Below are 21,091 nucleotides of genomic sequence, written 5' to 3' on the forward strand. Positions count from 1 at the left end.
TGTCTGTGATGTTCTCACATTCTATTTATTATCGTTAATGTTTATTTTATTTGGTTGTTAGAAAAGTTTGTGATCAAGATTATTGTTTCTTTTGCTTTCTTTTAATGATAGGACCACTTTATTTTCTTTTTCTTTTTTTTTGCCGTCATTCTATCGAATAACAATGCTCCATTGTTTGGACATCAAGATAAAGTGTTCTCTTTTTTGCAAAGAAAGACATTAATATTTTGAAAAATGATTAAATCTTTTAGATCATGATAATGACTAATGCTTTTGATTTATGTGTTGCCTATTTGGTTTTATTTCTAGAAAGAATTAAAGAGCATGAGAAAATAAAAATGGTTTATAGGGCTTAATGATGGAAATAATTGGTATATATATAAAAGTGGGAAGCTGGGCTACCTTTTCTCTTTTATTCTAAGAAGCTTAAACTTTTCAAGCAATACGATCTCTTACATAGTAAATTCATATGTTGCTTATATCTTAACAGTATCTAAAGGACTATTATACCAATAATGGTAATCCAAACAAATTGGCTTCCGTATCCTCTTTTTTTTCCTATTTTGTTTGTTTTGTTTGTCCAGGTGAGTTGCTTTTTTTCTTCATAGCTTAGCAATGAAATTACTTTTAAGCTTTGGTTTTTGTTTCTTCTATTCTTCTCGCTTTTTTTTTTAATGATTTTCAATGTTTTTTAACTTTGTTTGTTTTTTTTATTTAGGTAAGTTTCTTCTCTTCTTCTCATGTTTAGTTTTTTGATTTTTTTTTTGTTTTTTCATGTGGGTGGTTTTTTTTTTTGTCAATGTGTTTATGTTGGTGTTTTGATGTTGTTGTTTCTATGCCTGCTTGTTGTTTGATTAATTGTTTCTATTTCTTTTACATTATGTAAATTGTTCTTTTTATGTGGTTATAGGTTTTTTGGGTATGTGTTTTGTATTTGAATTTTTTTTTATGCATGGTTTTTTTTTTTCAAGTTAGGTTTATTTGTTTTGGGTTAGTAATTATGGATTGTGTATTAATGGAAGCTATTAGTTTTATGTTTAACTATTTTTTTTCTTGCATGTTATTTTGTGTGTTTTGAATTGATATTCTTGTGGTTGTTAACATTGTAATAGTTATTTGATTGTTTTTTGTTTGTGCATGTTGTTTTTAGGGTTTTGGGCTTTTTATATGATGCCACATATTTGGTATTTGAGTTTGTAATTACAATTTTGTTTTGATTTTATTCATGTTTTCTTGTGGTTTGTAAGAATTTGTTGATCTTGAAGTCATTTTGAAATTCTTAAGGTGAACATTGAAGTTAAGGTTCAATCATTCGTTGTTTGAATTTATCTTAGCTTTTAAGTCCATATTATTCTGGTTTTGACTTTGTTGTATTAAATTGTTAATGTTGTGTTTATTCTTTTTTTATTATTATTTGGCTTTGTCTTTATTGTTAATTAGGTAAACTTTTGGTTCCAATATCATTTTGATTAAATTAAAAACATTCCAAGTGATTTTAGTAAAATTTGAGCTTTATGTAGAAATAGTATTACACAGCATGGTTAGTTAATAGCTTTTATTTTGGTTTTCTTCTTTATTTATTTGTTAACCATACTAAAGTTATGCCTTGCTGAAATATTGTGCTTTGGTTTTTAATTACTTTGTTTTGTATTTTAACTATCTTGATCTTACATGGTTTGGACAATCTATATATTATTTATCTTTATTTCATGAGAATTTATCATAAAAAATAAGGTGGTTTGGTTGAATTTAGTAAACAAAAGAAATGATGGACTGATTTCTTACATTTACAAATTAATAGTGTGAGCTCTATTCATTCTTGATATGTAACCCTTGCTAATGTTTTTTGCATTTACAAATTAATAATTGAACTCTATTGAATCTTGATTTGTGATTAGACTTTGTATACATCAGTCACTTTAAAAAATACTTATATCTTGAAATTTGTTTTTCCTTTTATAATACTCACCTATCTGTTTGCTAAATTGTTAACTTAAAAATATTCTAATTGATTATGTCCTAATTGATAATTAATCTATATTGTAGTATACATTAATAAATGTGTACTACTATGATGTTTGGATTAAATCTTTGTTGTGCCTTACAAGAGAGTGTTGTATGTATCACATAAAAATAAGTGATGATATTTGTAAATTAAATAATGAAAAGGAACAAAATCCTTAATTACCTACTCTTTTATCTTACACTTCCACTTCCAACAAATCCACTTATTTGTAGGATGATAAGGAAATTTTGCATGAACAAATATAGGTACTTTAGTCCCAACACCAAAAGTGTTGGAATATCATTTTAAATGATTTATAGGGACTTCGTGAAGAAATAATTTCATGTTCTCTGTACTTTCTTAATTTTCATTTCATGATTCACCAAATCTAAGTAAAGTTGCCATTCTGTCTTCTCTTGAACACAAGTTATAAATGGTTTTGAAATGCATTTTTGGGTGAGGTGCAATATTTTATATAGTGGTGTTACTTTTCTGGAACTGTTACTTCATGATTAGTAGGCGTTTGAGTTCACCTATTTCACATAATGTTTTTATGGATAGCATAACAAGATATATGATTTTTTTTTTCAATTGATCTTGACGGATAGACTCAGATTGTTATTGAGGAAGCACTTGGCAAGGATTTGGACTTTGCAGAGCAATTGAGTTCCCAAATTGGAAAGTTGTTTGATGAACCAAAAAGTTCAGACAAATTCTATCAAGTAGCTTGATGATTAATTTGTGTAAAGTGTTCACAAATTCAAACGTAATATCTCATTTTTGCACATATCAAAGCAAGCATTTATGAAACCATGCATTAAATATTATAAATCATAGGCACATAGCATATATTTAATACAATTACCTCTATCCTTATCAAGCTATGTTGTTGTACTCACTGTAGTTGAGTGAGGCATTGAATCCTTCATTCTACATCATTTGAGCTAGTCTTTTATGTATTTGGGTTTGATTAATGAAAATGACATGCTTTGCTTGTTATACTTGAAATTTCAAAAATGTAGGTTCATTCATGCTCATTTCAAATTCTCTTAGTATAGACTTAGAAAAATTTCTTGATAAAGTATTTTCATTAGAAGCATTAAGAAAATCAATTAATAAAAATTATACCAATTATTAGAAAATAATTCCAAATTCTAAGTCATTATAGGCAAAAGAAAATTTATTCACTAAACACAAATTGTTAATTGCAAAGGAAATATATACTTAAGCTAGAGATCATATATTAATTTAAACATCAAATAGCACAAGAATGGCACTAAAGCAAAAATTCTCATATAATGTGCAAAAATCAAACATTTTTTATCATTCATGAACACATAATAGACATATTCAATAGTCATATATATTTAATAAATCACCAAGGAATACGTCAAAATGAATTTTAGGTCATATGAAAACTAAAAACTCCAAGAAAATATATTTATCATCAAAAACATATTCAAGAAAATTTTAGCACAAAAGCATAAATATGTCTACACAAATTATAGGCCATAATCAATAATAACTTGAACTAAAAATAAGCATCATAAGAAATTCATTTATTTAAGTCATGTTGCAACCATGTCAAGTCAAGAAAAATAACATTTATCATATATACACACACTTAACAAGAACAATCGATGAACCAATAACACATATCATTTACAAGCAAGTAGTTCATCATATTTAAAATCACAAATAAAGAGATATATCAATTAAGCACAAGATTCAAAATATTTCACAAAAAATAATAAAACATTTAAGCACAAAAATAAGTATATTTCACAAAAGTATTTCAAAAATTACAAAAAAAAGATAATTTAAGCACTTTCAAATCATAAGTATTAAGGTCAAGTTGAACCAATCATCATGTGAGCACATACCTTGACCAAAAACATAAATGAACAAAGAATCAACATATATATCACTTAAGCACAAGATGTTCATCAATTCACAAATCAAGAGTTATAAAAATTTAGAATATAACAATTAAGTTTAAAAAAAAATTCACACTATCCAAGTATTGAGAACAAATTGAGTAACTTTAATCAACATCGTCATATAAAGATGTTCAATAATTACAAATCAATATGTATAAAAATCACAAAAATCATTTTCATCATGCTAAAATCATTCAAATAAGTATATTTATGCAAAATACCATAGGATAAATCATTCAAAGCTTAATAGGTCTAGGATTTTGATTTTTGCACTTTAAAACTCATTTTTGCTTGAAAAATACCTTAATAAATCTCAAAACTAGTCATGCTCATTTTTAACCAACTTGAACCATTCCAACAAATTTCATATGACAAAACAAAGTTGTTCAAGTTATCATTTGGCATTAGAAACAAGGAAATCAAAAAGTCCACTTTTAATTCCATATTTTCTTTAAAAAGGCTATTAAGATGGGCAAATATGTTTAGACACACATTTAAGCTCTTCAAACCATTTAGAAATGTTTTATATCACACATTAAAAAAGTTCAAATGGTTTTTATGCCTATAAATGTTCAAAAACAAGATTTGATCTTTTAAGCTCTAAAATCCTTTAAACTTGCATGTAGCACTTATGAAAAATTAAAACCAATGCAAGTTCTCAAGTTTTCTTTGTTTGAGCAAGTTTAAATCATTGAATTCAAGATATTCAAATTCATTTTACAATAAAAAGCTTGCTAAAACAAAATTTCATATTTTAAGGCTTGACTTTAACAAAAATCATTTTCATAGCAAACATAAAGTCTCAAAATCATTAAGCTTTGAATGCTCCCCCTAAGTTTGTGCATAAATATAAAAATAATTTAGCACACAATTAATCACATAAAGCATCAATAACAATTTCACAAAGCATGTATGATATCATCAATAACCAAAATTCACGTACACAATCATTTACAAGCACAAGTTCTCAATAATGTCAATTTCAAAAATAATATTAAAATATCAAAAGCACATGTAATCCCACAAATTCATTAGAGCATTCATGAATTCTTTTAAAAACGCATCTCAAGCAAATAAATATTAAACACAATATTAACAAGCATGAGGAATATATTAAAATCATACATTTAAGAGAAAAAAAATGCATACTCAATTCAAGCTCACATATATAAAATAAAATTGATATATTTAAGATATATCAACAAAGCATATACCAATATCCATTAAGCATTCTATGTCTAACAAGAATAGGCAACCAAATTTTGCATAATCAATCAAGCATTAAAATTTCATCAAGAATAAATAACCAAATTCAAATCCTCTTCAAATAAAAGTTTAGAGGTTACCCATCTCCATTGTGTATCTAGAGTATTCAATCTTCAATCTTACATTGTAGCTCTTTGCTCTAGCACATCTACAAGAGACAATTTCATTTATTTTTAGTACCCAAATTACTTTGGGTCCTTGAGAGTTGGCTACTAAGTCTCTTGTTCCTTTTGGAACTTATACTTGCCTAATTTTAAGTAGGACTTTTGTTCTAATAAGACAAGTATGTATAGTATGACCATGAAATTTACAAAAATTGTATTTAATCATTTTATACTTAATGAACTCTTTAAAAGCTTTTTTTTCTCACTCATCAATTCATCAAATTTCTTTTTCAAATCAAAATTTTCTTTTTCTAAAAATTTATTTCTACTTTGAATGGTTTTTAAATCTATTTTCAACTTTTCATTTTCTTTTTCTAAAACATTTTTTGCATTCATCAAAAGATCATTTTCAACATTCAATTTTGAAATCATTTTCTTATGTTTCAAATACATATTTTCAAACTCAATTACTAAATCATTGTAAGCATCTTGTAACTCATCAAAAATATAAGAGTTTGAATTACAAGAGTTAGAGGTTACCTTTGGTTCCTCAATAGCCATGAGATATGATGGATGTTGGTTGAAAATTTATCTTTTATGTAGTTCATCCAACTTTCTTCATATCTCATTTGAGGTTGAGTATTTTGAGACCAAATTGAAGTTGTAATCGTCTAAAGCTCCATAGAGAATGCACTTGGCCTTTGCATAATCTATTATTTGCTTCATATATTTTGCATCTTTGGAATAATATTAAGCCATTTTTTCATCATATTCCATACTCCAAAATCTTGAGTCATAATGAACACTTTTATCATTATTTTTCATTCACAAAATTCAAATTTATCAACCATAGGAGCTTTGAGGACTTCTTCACCATCTTTGAAGCAAATTAAGCCATAGGATCTTTACTCAAAGTGGTTAAACCTACAAAAAAAAGACCAAAGCTTTGATACCAATTGTTAGCTTTTTAGGTGAGATGGTGATCCAAGAGGGGGTGAATTGGATCTCTCCAAATTCTTCTCAAACAAATTATTTCAATAAAATTGAATGAAAATTAAAACAATAAGCACTTTTATTGAAAATTTAATGCAAACAATAACAATTAATAAACCTAAAATCAAATATAAACAACAATAAATTGTAAGGAGATAGGGATAGGGAAATCAAACATAACGATTTATAGAGGTTCAGTCCTTCTCCACAAGGCACTTACATTCTCTCTTTTTGATTATCCACACCAAGGCTTCAATTCACTATTCTTGAATTGAAAATACAATCTATCTTTTTCTTTTTAAGGTTTAAGATAGAAACCTTTACCCTTTGTAGTATTTTACCTAATCTCACTACAAAGCTCTCAAGAGAATACCTCACATTTTGTTCTCTTTTACCCTTATATATCAAAGGTAATTTTGCAAACAATTAAACAATCTCTTTAAGGCTAAGTGTTTGCTAAGTTTAAGCACAAGAAAATGATGAATGAACAACAAATATGATTTTGGACACAATAAATACAAAGGTATAGACTTTAAAGCTCTAAAACTCTTGAGAGAATGAATATATGACTTGTTTGATCTTGTTTTCTTGATTCATCAACCTTTTTAGTGTTTTAGAGTGGCCAATATATAGAGAAATTAAATAACTAGTTGTTGGGGTAGGTTTGGAAGAAGAAATAGCTGTTGGAAGCATGAAAAACTAGCTATTGGAGAGTTTTTGCCTAGACCCAATCGATCCCTTCCATGAGGGGATCGATTGGTTCATGTTTTAAACCAATTCATATTTGAAAATAGCCTACCCGATCGATCCCTTTATGTAGGGGATCAATTGGTTAAGGAGGTGATTGATTCCTTCTTCATGTTTTTGACCCAAGGAGCTTTCTATATAAAAAAATCAATCGATCCCTTCTAGAGGGGATCGATCCTAACCATGTTGGGTAGTAGTCTCCCATTTTGTACTCTACTTATTAATTTGATCATATCTTGAGTTATACAAATCCAAATCACAAACTGTTTGAAGATTTAGAAACTAGACTTAAAAGGCTTTCTATCCATATAAAATTCATCACCTAATTCATTGTGTACGAATTAGTGAATTTTCAAAACTACCCCTTATGCAGTTTTTAGATAACTGCAAAGTGTCTAGTAAAAATTCAAAATCTTTTCTTAGAAAATTTGGATTTTTATTTTGTTTGATCCATTAGAAAGTAGACTTAAAGAGCTTTCCAACCATATAAAATTCAAATATTAAAACTTTGTGAATTAATACAAAAAAATAAAACAAGTTCAATATTTGGAAATTTGTTTTTGTAAAACAACTTTCTTAAGTTAATATATTTCGCAAAACTAATATTATTAAAATTGTATTAAGTCCAAAATGAATAAATTCACTTTAAAAGCAACAATAAGGCTTTCATTTAAGCTCAAATATAATCTTTAAAGATAGATTTGGTTTGAGAATTATGAAACCAAGAAAGGTTTGTTTAAACTTTGAAAATCATATTATTTATTTAGTACCAAAATACAAAACTTAAGAATATGAACTAAATAAATCTTTTTTAAAATCTTGATCAAGCTTATTTAGCTTAATGTTTTGTCATTTGAAAACAAAGATCAATTTAAAGCTAACACAATCCCAATCCGAAGTTTCTTACATTATTGGAATACATTTAATTAAGCATTTCTCATTTCTTAGTCTCAAGAAGTAAAAGCAAAATTGCTGGAACAATAGGTTTGAGGTAGCATAGGATACCTCACCTTCATTATAATAAAAAAAAAATGCCATCAAAAAAAATTTTCAAATGCTACGTAATCTTTACTTTTAATGATTCAATATACTATTTTTCACCAAAATCATTGTAAGGTTTTAAAGAAACCTGCAAAGGGGATTATTTCTTCCTCAATATCGCGAACCATAGCAACCACTTCATTTTTACAACAATGATGGGATGAACGGCATGTGCCTTTCTTATAGTTTCAGGGCTAGCTTCAGATAAACCAATGTACATTATTTTCCCTTCTTCCACCAACTTCTTAAGTTCTCTCATCTAAGATAAAAAGAATAAACACATATAGCTTAATTCTAGGTTCAAGCAACTAAACATCATAATACCACAATGAGCATTTAAACCAAGAAAATGTAGGATACTTTTTACTATAACACTTACAATATCTTATATTGGTATTATGGTGTCGACCTTGTGTTGATTAGGGGTGTAAATGATATATTAGTACTCGTAAGTTACTCGAGTTCGATTCGAATAAAACTCGAATTCGATTTGATTATTATCGAGTCGAGCTTGAGCTCAAGTAGCTCGAGTATTCTTATACCCGGCTCGAGTAACTCGTGAGCCTAATCAAGCTTTTATATTTAAATTTTTTTATTATTTTAATTAATAAAATATCTCGAATTTGAGTTTAAGCTCAAGCATAAATAATCGAGCTCTTGTCGAGTATAAGAATCAAGCTTATTTTAACATATTAATCGAGCTTAATCAAACGAGTTCAAGTAGGTCGATTTTGATCATGAATCGAGCTCGAACTAGAAAAATAAAATTCGATCGAGTTCGAACCGAGTATCGAGCTTCGAGTTGGAAACTGAGCTCGAGCTTCTCACTGTATCGACTCGACTCGGCTCGATTACACCCCTAGTGTCGATAGTAGATATCAATGTATTCGACATCAAGACGCTTCAAGCTAGCCTCCACAGAGGCACAAACATATTCAAGTGTACCATTTATTACTAAACTAGTATAATCTATTTTTGTAATACCAAAATTTGTGGCTAAGTGTACTTTCTCTCATGCTAACTACTTTAATGCCTAAAAATATTGGTTTTTCGAATCATGTTTTGCTTTTACAAAAAGCCATTTGTTTAAACTCATTTAAAAGCAAAACCAAGAAGCCATGGAAACTTGGAATTCATCTTGAAAGTTTACAACAAAACTTTATTTGCAAGCATGTTATTTTTCTAACCATTATTTCATTAGTTTTGGGTCCATAAATGTTTGATATATATAAAAAAAAATGATTTATTTGTCGAATGCATGCTTAATGATTGATAAACCAACATCTTTAAAGATAGGATCACTATGTATTCCTGTAAATGCCATACAGTCAAACCCTAACTTGAAAACCTACAAAATGATAGAGTTTACAACATAAATAAGTAAGAAGATATTATTTTGGGCACGAAAATAATGTAAATTTGATTGAAAGTTAAATTTTGATTGAGTTAAAAATCTTTATAAGAAAAATACAAAAAAAAAAAAAGATTAGAAACAGCTACAAAAGTTATCATAATTGAAAGCCTATCAACTCATAAACATTGCCATGCAACCTCCTATTGACTACTCTCAGAAGAACAAAATCTAACCTCAAATCTTTGGTTATTGAATGAATGCTTCACTTAATGCATAGTAACTGAAAGCTGTAGGAGACAAATAAATGTAATTGATCTTTGTGGTGTATATACTTAAAAAAACTTAAGACAAAAAATCAATCAAAAACAAAATGACAACTTCATTCAAATAGCATGCAAAACAAAATACTCCTTAAAAAAACACAAATTATGCATTGCAAATCTATGTTTCTATAAACAACAATCCGATTTTCATCCAACATTAGAACATGCAAAGAGAAATTATTCTAAAAGACATACAGTTGCAACAACATGCAAACCTAAAAACCACAAAATCCAAACCCCAATAGCAAAATCATCCTAAATAAACCCAAAAAAAAAAAATGCAGATTCAATAAACAATGAAAAATAGCCACAAATTTTACCCAAAAATAGTTGCAAAAAAAAAATAGAAAAAAAAATGAGAAACCTCACTTTCACACCAAAAACTCTACTCTCTAAAGCAGCAATAAAAACTTTTAAAAAAACCTTTAAAATTGCAGTTAAAACATAGGTGTCAAAGACAAAACAACAAAAGAAGACATAAATTATGTATTGCAAAACTATGTTTCTATAAATAACAATTTTATTTTCATCCACCATCACAACATGCGAAGAGAAATTCTTCCAAAAAAAGATACATTCACAACAACATGCAAACCTCATAACCACAAAACCCAAACACATTTTACAATCCAACTCCATTAAACAAAATGAAAATGTAACAACAAAATCATTCCAAGGAAACCCAAAAAATAAAATCCACATTCAATTAAACAATAAAAAATAACTACAGATTTTACCCAAAAACAGCTTAAAAAAAAATGAAAAAACTAGAGAAACCTTTCTTTCACACCAAAAACTCCACTCTCTAAACTAGTAATAAAAAAAAAACCCAAAAAAACTTCAAAATTACAGTTAAAAACATAGGTGTCAAAGACGAAGACACATGTATCCTCTTAAAGAACTTTCTAACTAGCAAAACCATAACTTGGTCCCAATGAGATAACAAAAAACTATAAAAAAACTAAAACAAAAAAGAACATGTGGCACTCCCAGATCCCTTAGGGAATTTTTTTATAAGGATTTATTGATTTGATCCTTTTTACGTACAACTACAAAGGATACCATGGACTTGCATCTCAAAATTCTAGAATTTACAATCTGTAACCAAAATTATACCTTGAACATTTCATTGCTTGTATGAGAAATGATCAATTTCTTGATCCATTAGTTGTAGGAGAGCTATATTAGAGTCAATCTTACATTTCCTCATCTAAATCACCAAGAATTCATCAAGATTCAATTTTTCTTTAACTTTTCCTACACATTGACAACATCAGTACATTAGGGGTGAAAATGAAATTTACTTTTTTTTAAGAACAATGCTAAATTCATATAATTAAACACTAAAAAGAACTTTATTTTATAGAATTATCATCAATTAAAATTTATTATGCAATTTATTAAATTATTAATTAATAACTATAATGATGGGGTAATAAAATTTTTGGATTTTTAATTATATATATTCACTTTTTAAAGAAATTTTCAAAGTTTTTGAATTTTTTGGATTTTTTAATTAAAATTTTGATTTTTTAAATTTTTTGCAAATTTGCTTTAATGTTGATGTGGTAATGGACCCATCAATGATGTGATATTTTATTGAATATTCATATCACATCAACAACTGTATGACAGAATAAAAATTTGGATATTTAATTGTAACTTTTATTTTTTAAGTATCAAACTAACAAAAATATATATAATACAAGAGCCAAATAAATATTTAACCTTAATATAAAAAAACCATAATTTTTTTATTCACATGATTTTAACTATTAATTAATATATTTATTAAAGTGAGGCAAATTTAAAAAATCATAAAATTTTATTGAAAATTAAAAAATTTTCTAAAAATTAAAATAATTAATTAATTAAAACAAATCCTTATATTTAAAAAATTGAAAAATTAAAAAAAATTTCCAAAAAATTCAAAACATCTAAAAAACATGTAAGAAATTAAAAAATGATTTAAAAAATGAGAAAGATAATTAAATCTAAAAAATAAAAAATCAATACATAAAAAATTAAAAATAAATTGTTAAAAAATACCCAAATTTCCCTTTTTTATTTTTTTATCCAGAATTTTTTCCTTTTTAAATATTTTTTCCTTTTATAATTCTTTTATTTTTTCTTTTCTAAAATTATTTTTGGATTTTTTAAATTTTTTTTTTTCATTTTTATGGGAGTTTTTTATTATCTTATTTTTTTAATTTTGAGGATTTTTTAAAATTTTTCATTTTTTTTTTGCATCTTCATTTTTTCTTATTGTTTTAATTTTTCACATTTTTTTCAAGTTTAAAATTTCAAGAATTTTTTAATCTTACTATTTTTCAATTTTTTTGAATTTTTAGCATTTTTTAAACAACTAAGACAAGAAAACAAAAGATATTGAAATTTATCACTTTACTTATTTGGAAACAAATCAAAGAAAAATAACTTGTTTGGGTACAATTAAAAGGATAGGGGCTTATATAAGAAAAATGAAATAATTTAAAGAATTTTTAGATACTTTAGCCAATTTAAAATTGTTTCAGATTTTTTTTTCATTTTTTAATATTTTTTTAATATTTTAAGATTTTTTAATTTTTCATATTTTTAAATTTTCAATTTTTTCCAATTTTTTTTAGATTTTATATATTTTTATTAATTTTTTGAATTTTTTAATTTCTTATAAATTCTTTTAATGCTAATGTAGCAATATATGATGTGACGATAATTGAATATTTTTTACACATACTTAGATTTTATTGAATGTTAATATCGTGTTAACAATTTAACTAATAGTGCTATGTGCTAAAATGCTCACGAAATACAAGTATGTAATTGTGATTTTTTTTATTTTTTGGGTATCAAACTAATAAAAAGCATAGGATAGAAAGATCAAATAAATATTTAACCCTTTTATGTCAACATGAATACTAAAATTAAGTTTTGATAACTTTTTTATAGGATTGAATTAAATCGATATGTATAACATGTTAATTACTTTTTATATCTTAATAATACAAGAATTTTAAAATACATATTACTTGTATTTTTAGCTTTAAATTTTTAAATTTTTTAATCTTAACAAATATTAAAAATTTGTAGAATTTTTTCTTTATACTACGACATCGCTGTTGTCATGGGCTTGTGAAAGTTAAAGTTAGAGTCACTAACGAGAAAATCTTTAAGAATTTTTCTATTAATCTATAAAAATCTAGAAAATTTTCCATTCCAAAATATTTAAAAATTCATCAGAGAAATAAAGAGTTTACACTATCCTTTTAAAATATATTTTAAAAAGTATAAATATAATAAAATAATGACATAACAATCTTCTAATCAGTTTAATTATGAAATTTAAAAACTTAATCGACAATATATAAAATGATAGTCTTTTCTTTATCAAAATTGGATTTTTAACATCAAAATAATTTTTTTAACATAATATCACCATTTAGTCGAAGCGATTGATTGGATTGATTGAATTGAAACTAACAACAATGATTTTATGAGTATCTTTTAGAGTAACTATGCCCAAATGCTTGACTAAATGGTTGATTTTCATGTTAAACAAATTAAGTTCTAATCTTCTTTTCTTCAAATCAAATAAAAAAAAAAGTTACTAATAATAATATATGTTATATTGATTACTTTTAATCAAAGTAATAGTAAAAAAATTATAGTACTAAATTAAAATTTTTAATTTTATTTTTTCTAATCAACTTTTTAGAATAATTCAAATTCTTTTGAGTGGAGATTGATTTGAGTTGTATTCGATTTGTTCCTTTTATTACCTTTTAGTGATCAAATATGAGCCAGTCGATTAGGGTATATTTGAGTTCACCAAGTTTTTCAAGTTCAAATTAATTTTACCAGCTCTAAGTTCTAAGAGAGACGGAATTATTACTGTTAAAATAAAAAGTGAATGGCCTCCCTTAGAAATGGCCAAAATAAATATTAAGGCCAAAAATAAGTTGAAAACATCAATGGTTTCTAAGCTACATGTCGCTGCAACCAGTGTCTAGCACTAAAACCAATTTAAATGACATTTCCGCAATTGAGAATGCTGCTACTCTTGTAACACACTAGCAACTCAGTTGGCATTACTTTGAGAGCCGAATATGTTGAGCAATGCCTAACCGGCCGGTCTCGAAATGTACCGTACCACCTCCCCTGCGGCCGTTAAATACGAGTTTCAGTAATCTAGACATCTGCCTGCCAAATTTATTGAACACATTCAGCATCAGATCAAATGAAAACAGAATTACATCCAATAAGCATTGAGAAAAAAAAAAAGAGTTTTTTCAAGCTTTAAAAGTAGTTAATCGGTTGAAAAGCATCAACTGAATACCTGTGAAATAGAAACTCAAAGTTAAGATTACCATAAGGATAAACAAGCATGGCCTTCCCGAAGCAGCAGGAGAGGTTGACCTATAGACAGCAACATTAACCGTGTAAAGAAAGGAACATACATGCAGTTAACCAGACTTCATTTGAAAACTGTCACTAATTAACGGCATCAAAAGATAGGCACTTCATAAAATGATTGAATATTGAAATTTTGTCAAAACAAATTTTCAAAAATTCATATCCCAAACAAGTAAAGCCGTATAAAAACAAGTGCTTAATAATTTGTTGAGTTTAAGCAAATGCCTCAGATTTGCAGAGAAACAAAATAATTTGTTGTCAGGACTGGAAGTTTTACACATTATTGGACCTTGCATGCTAATACAGGACATACTACTGCAGCGGACATAGGTCCAGCCATGACATGTTATAAGCTGGCTGCACTTTTTGTTTTGTTTTTTTTTTTTTTTTTTTTTTTTTTGTTAGAGCTGGCTGCCAGCACAGTTGAATGGAAACCGCTGCCTGTAGCATTCTCCAGCATCAGCAAATTTTGAAGCATCTACTTTTGGCTAAACATGCATGAGGAAGGGGCTGGGGAGAGAAAGGAGAAAAAAAATGGACAAACACAAGATTGTTTCTCATCTGCATGTGTAAAGCAAAGCTTACCATGGCAGAAGATTATACACATACCATCATTATTACCAAAATAAAAAACTGGTCAATACCTTGAAACAATGCTCGCAACAGAATCAGTTTTAAGTCCAAATCCAAAGGGGAAGAGTGGATCATAATGTGAATCCCCAACATTCATAGGTAGTTGGTCTACAGTTTTGAACCATGTTCTTGGAAGTTTTCCACTGAATCCATAGTCCCCGTAAAGGACATCAGTTATTCCATGGCCTTCAGTTCCAGGTAACCATGCTGCCACTAGGGCATCAATGGCAGAAACATACGGTTCAATGACAATGGGTCTGCCTGAAATGATAACAACCACGCACTTGACAGTTCCACAAACATTGTTTATGACGTTTGGGCCAGGATCTTCCATTGTAAGGATTGTGCTATCCCCTGCAGTCTCAGCATAAGGGGGCTCACCAACAGCAACAATTGCATAATCAAATTTGTTAGATTTCACAAAGTCGCCATCAGGGTTATCACGGTAGATAATTTCTGTGCTTGGATCAATGGTAGAGTTTATGGCATCAAGGATTGTTGTTCCTAGTCATGAAAAGAAATATTATTAACTTTATTGCAATTAATGTCTGTTATTGATTATTCTTTCCCTTTTTTTCCATTCAAGGGGGTAAACATGGATTACAATTCTGCTAATCTCTTAAGAAAGAATTCTTGCAAGCTACAAGCAGGAGATGTCTTGAAAGATAGATAAATAAAGTAAAGCATACCCCTTGTATAGTTATTGCCACTAAATCCTTGCCAATTAATTGTCCACCCACCACATTGATAACCCAAATTATCAGCATGGGTGCCTGCAACTAGGATCTTTGAAGCTTTCTTTGGAAGCGGCAGTAGCGGAGTAGTTCCATCTTTCCCATTCTTCAGCAATACAAGTGATTTTCTCACAGCTTCCCTTGCCAAGTCTCTATGTGCCTTAGTAAGTAATGTGATATCAAATTATTTATAGAATTTTTAAAAAGAGAACTTGGACCATGAGATGCAGAAAACATGAAAATTAGAAAGACGAAAAAAAAATAATTACAGAAAACATGGTCCTGGATATTGATTTTCACATCTATAAATCCAAAGAAAGCTGGATTCAGAAATGAAGATAATCAAGCATGTTATGATGCTAACTAACCTGGCTTCCAAGCTCGTGAACTAGACTAAGATCAGCCAAAGGGTTCTCAAAGAGACCCATTGTGAATTTGACTAGCAAAATTCTTTCCACAGCATCATCAATACGATTCATGGGAATAACTTTGCTATTAACTAGGTATGTTAGATCATCAACAAACTCAGTATGGTTGAAGGGGACCATGACCTGCAGAATACAGATCAAGACTCCAAGTCTTAGAATGCATCAATACTGTCAAGATTTGAGTTTTCCATTGATTATACTACTACAAGAAATCAGTGCTCTTCAATTTATTTTAACATATGTCCATACAGAAGCTACTAACCATGTCAATGCCAGCTTGAATTGCTGCTTGAACAGAGTATGTATAGTTCAAATGTGGTGGTGAGGTGATCCTGTCTATTCCTTGCCAATCTGATATTACAAAACCCTGAAAAATCATCAAAATAACAATTTGCATTAACATGAAAAGTTCAAATATTCTGTGGATATGGGTACTTTAGACAGAATCAAAAGCAATCGTGGTTCAGCATTAGCATTTCTTTGTGTAAGATTATATGTGCATGCACATGAGGAATGAATGTGTATTTTGAGCCCACGAAAATGAACTTGCAATCCCATAAGCTGTTAGAAACTCCTTTAAAAACATTATAAACGACCATGTCAGCAATTTGATAGTAGTTGTGTATTTATAGATAAATCCGGGGATTGAGCGAGAGAACAGAATATTTTGGTTCAATCTTTTTATTAATCAAAGAATTTAAATCCTGTTATAAATTTGCAAATCTTTTGGTACTGATAAAATGATGTAAACAATACTGAAATTACAAACCACGCTCCACCTTAAACTTAAGAGTGTGCTTGAGGAAACCAGTAATTAGCTCATGGTTTGCATGCATCTTTCCTCCATTCCAGCTGGAGTAGGAAACCATAATTGTTGAAACACCCTTGATAATTGAATCAGAATAGGCAGGCATGTACATGCTAAGCAACCCATGCATGTCAATCACAGTGTTGTTTTCATTGATTCCCCTGGTTGTCCCACCATCACCTATGAAGTGCTTTGCACAAGCAGCAACCTTGTCCCTAGAAGAATTTAAGAATAGAATGAAGGGAGAAAACAAGTTTTATAAACATGATTGAATAAGTGGACAAACAGTATGATAGAGATGGTATATAGTATTGGGGCATCATTGGTTATGCCATACCAAATATAAGCTATAAATTCTACAATCTATAATAACGAGAAGACGAGATCAACCAGTTATTCACGGTGCATCCAAGACAAATAAAAAGGGCAATAGTATACTTTAGGCTGTAATGCAAGACAGAATCTACGTATTTGTATAGGTAACTTAATTTGAATTGTTATAGCATCATGAGGAATGTTAGAGAGTATGAGAAAACCCATGGCATTAATACTAAGCATAGTTTTTTACTTCTAGACCTAGATGTTAGAACCATTAACAACAGCAATATGAAGTTTGTGTTAAACTTGGATAATTTTCATACTTTCCACCAACATAAGGAACCCCCTTCCGAGAACCAGACGGAATATCTCCTTGCAACCCAAGTATGATATCTGTCATCTCTTCCACAACTTTATGGTCCTCACTGTAGCTTTCATAACACCGACCCCACCTTGGATCTCTACAAACCTATAAAGACAAAGTAAAAAGAAAAAAAGAATGTTGCATAATGGCATGGTGAATACAAATGCACAACCATTTGACAAGTTGAAGAAATTATTGGAAGCAACTGTTTAAACTTATATATAGTATGTAAATTACCGCAACGCATGGAGCAAAGATGTAAGGAATCCCGGTAGCTCTCACTTCAAGAGCAGTTGCAGCACCAATTTTCTTCACCAGCTCAGGATCTCTGCATGTCAATGGTTAATATAAGATGCAGACAAGCAGTGCATTACAAAGGAGATTGCTGTTTAATTGAGGAGCAATGTTAGCTTCACTCTTTCTTTCCTTCAGCAGAAAGACAGTGGAGTTTCTAGAATGCAGATATAAACCTTACATCATTTAATTGAATTGAAACTGTTACTTATGTTTTCCTTCTTATTTTATTTTTATGGAAAACATAGACTTTGAGCTCTCAATTAAAGAATAGAAAGTTATACAAGGACAAAAGCACAATAATTTGATGATTCTATGACAAATATCAGCATACACCGAAATTAAGAGCAATGCTTGCCTGGTCGCTCCAAGCCCCACATTATGTGGAAATATTGTAGCATTATAAACATTGTTGTGTCCATGAACAGCATCAATGCCATAAATCATAGGAATTCCTAGACGACTAGACAGAGATCCATTCTGAAAAGCATTAACCATATTGATCCAATCCTCAGCACTAGCGTCTGGAAGTGGTGCACTCCCCCCACCACTTAACACACTGCCTGTGCAAAAAAAGATGATGTCCATTAATAACTGTTAACAGCTAGAAACTTTAGTAAAAAGGAAATAAAAAACCAAAAAAAAAAAGGACACAGAACAGGCCAGTCCCAAAGATTGCTACTATAAATGGCTTCTAGCATTACACAATGAACCAATATAAAATACCATACTAAACCAACAATTAAAGCATTATATAATTTGTTGAGCCAATATAATTTTGGCCAGAATGAACCAACAATTAAAAAAACCAAACTTAAAGCAATATGCTAATAAAATATCTTTAAAAAAGCTATTTTAGCAAAAAAAATTATGACTATATAATGATGAAAACGGCTAACTTTTTGTGGTATAATAATATTAATAGTAATATATTTGAGGTAACTATATCCAAATTGTGGAAGGCCCCATCAACAAACAATAATCAGAACCCACCAAAAAGGGGTAAAAAACATTGCCAGCAGCAGCCAGAACTAAAACAAAGAACAAATTGTTGAAAATATTACCAATGGAGTAATCTCTAACTATCTGTTCAGTACAAACAGTTCTATCAATCTGGATCATCTGACCAATCTTCTCTGCCAAAGTCATTCTTGACATCAGATCCTTAATTCTAACAGCTACAGGTTGCTTGGGATCCTTGTACTTGACATACTCTGCTCCCACCACCATTACCAACCACAAAACCCCCACCACCAGCTTCACTAAACCACCCCTTCCCATCTAAAAAAAAAAGGAAACCCAATATTTCAGAGACAATGAAAATCAAATTTTTAAAATAATATACTTTTGTTTTCTCGGCAGCCAAGCAGAACAGCTGAAAGAGTAGTTACAGCAGTAGCAGCTTAACTCAAAGAAACAAGAAGACAACAGCTGCATTGCCTGAAATAGGGAAAGGAAAAGGAAATCTTACATGTGAAATCAAAATAATGAGACCCTTTTTAGCAGAGAAAGTAATAAGTGAAGTGCTTAATTTATGGTTTTAAAAAGGTTGAAAAATTGCAGCAAAGTTTAGATATTGGTTTTTGGCATTTTTATTGACAGAGAGAGGGACGGTTTCATTTTGTTGTCGGTTTTAAAGAACGTGGTGGGCTCAAAACTGAAACGTGCGGTGGAGGGGAGTGACCATTTTTGTTGTTATAATGCGGTTGAGACTAGAGTGGGGTTCCATCATTCATGTTATTTCTTCAATCTTGTCTCTCCGTTTTGTTGACGTAGCAATCTTGAATTTCATTTTCAACCGTTCAATTAGTCCATGTACTTTGAATGCAAAGTACTATTATTTTGTTCAGACAAGGCATGGGTTTGGAGAAATTGAAAACGACGGTAAAAGTGAAACGGGTTACTATAACGAATATATTAAAATAAATTATAAAATATGTGTTTAAATTCAAAAATAATAATATGGATAAGATAAATTTTAGTAAGATTAAAAGATTATTATAAACGGTATTAAATAAAAATTTTAAATTATTTAATATTTATTAAATTATTAAATTATTAAAAATTATCAAATTATTTTATGTGTCATAATAATGTCTATTAAAAAATAATTAAAATAATAATATCTCAAAAATATTTTTATATTAAATTAAAAATTATTTTTAATTATTAAAAAAAATTAAAATATAAAAAATTTAATTATAAGAATATTTTTATCTTTTCAATATAATTAAAAAGCAAAATAGTAAAAAGTTAAAAGTTAAAAAGCCATTAGGCATTTATCCACCAAACCCAAAATCTCCGAAGCTCATTTTCATGTCGTAATATACTTCCAAATGGATATTTATTGGAATTTGCATAACTTTTCATGCTAAACATAATCTAGAGATGATAATTTCAAATACGATATAATAATATAAAATAATATAAAAAAATAAAATATATTTTAAAAATATATATTTTATGTTTATTTGTATAGATATAAATTTTAATATGATATAATTTGTATTTATATATGTTAACATGTCTAAATACATAACACGATATGAATAATATATTTAATTTAATTTTATCACACGAATATACATTTAACATGTTTAACACATTTAACACATTTTTATATTTATTTTAATTTAATATAAATATATAAAGATTATTTTAATTTTTAATTTTTTAATTATAATGCTTATCATATAAAAATTATTTTAAGCATTTAACTATGATACTCATGTAATAATTATTATAAAATTATTTTATATTAATAATATAAATACAATGTAAATATTAATCTTAGTCCTACATATTATTATTTTATTCTTTAATCTTTAACTTTTATTTTGAATTGCATATTAAAAATTAATATATTTATGTAATATATATTAAAATTTAAATATATATATTAAATACATATTAAATGAGTATCAAGTTTTTTTATTTTTGTAAACATATAAGTACTTTTATATTATTAATATGTCAAGTTTATTAAGTTATAAATAATTGATAATTTATAGTTATTTATTATTTTAACCGTATTTTTGTATATATTTATGTTAGTTGTGTCAATTCATATACTTTGTATTATTCATGTTATATTTAAATAGATTAACTATACACATATTAATTATATTTGTCACATATAACACGTATAATAATCATGTCATGTTAATGTTTAGAATTTAAACACTTATTATAATTCATATCATGTTCATATTTTAATAATTTGTATTATTATACATATCAAATACAACACAAAAATATGAATCCAAACCACCTAGTGACCATTTTCACAATTGAATATTTATTAAAAAATAGTTCTTTTTTTCTTT

The 21,091-nt window shown here is 28.1% G+C and overlaps 1 protein-coding gene and 1 pseudogene across 2 annotated transcripts; both read right to left on the minus strand.

Annotated features, from left to right (window-relative positions):
- Window positions 1-8,161: 8,161 nt before the first annotated feature.
- LOC149513463 (putative aldo-keto reductase 1) lies at window positions 8,162-10,394 on the minus strand (annotated as a pseudogene).
- A 3,273-nt stretch (window positions 10,395-13,667) lies between these two features.
- On the minus strand, window positions 13,668-19,418 carry LOC111309915 (Glycosyl hydrolase family protein). Of its 2 annotated transcripts, XM_022908936.2 has the most exons (12): window positions 19,237-19,418; window positions 18,830-19,046; window positions 18,124-18,328; window positions 17,709-17,799; window positions 17,431-17,576; window positions 16,761-17,004; window positions 16,244-16,348; window positions 15,922-16,104; window positions 15,509-15,713; window positions 14,831-15,323; window positions 14,110-14,189; window positions 13,668-13,973 (listed from the first exon to the last, which is right to left on the minus strand). In XM_022908936.2, the coding sequence occupies exons 2-12, from the start codon at window positions 19,044-19,046 to the stop codon at window positions 13,954-13,956; spliced, it is 1,989 nt and encodes a 662-aa protein (XP_022764671.2). In that variant the 5' UTR covers window positions 19,237-19,418; the 3' UTR covers window positions 13,668-13,953. The 2 variants fall into 2 exon arrangements, with proteins under 2 accessions (XP_022764671.2, XP_089604721.1); XM_089748595.1 differs by lacking the exon at window positions 19,237-19,418 and having other exon boundaries at window positions 18,124-18,324; window positions 18,830-18,958.
- Window positions 19,419-21,091: the final 1,673 nt, after the last annotated feature.

The sequence above is a fragment of the Durio zibethinus genome, chromosome 19 (assembly GCF_047325235.1).
Source record: "Durio zibethinus cultivar Kanyao isolate XHJ-2024 chromosome 19, ASM4732523v1, whole genome shotgun sequence".
Lineage (NCBI taxonomy): Eukaryota > Viridiplantae > Streptophyta > Magnoliopsida > Malvales > Malvaceae > Durio > Durio zibethinus.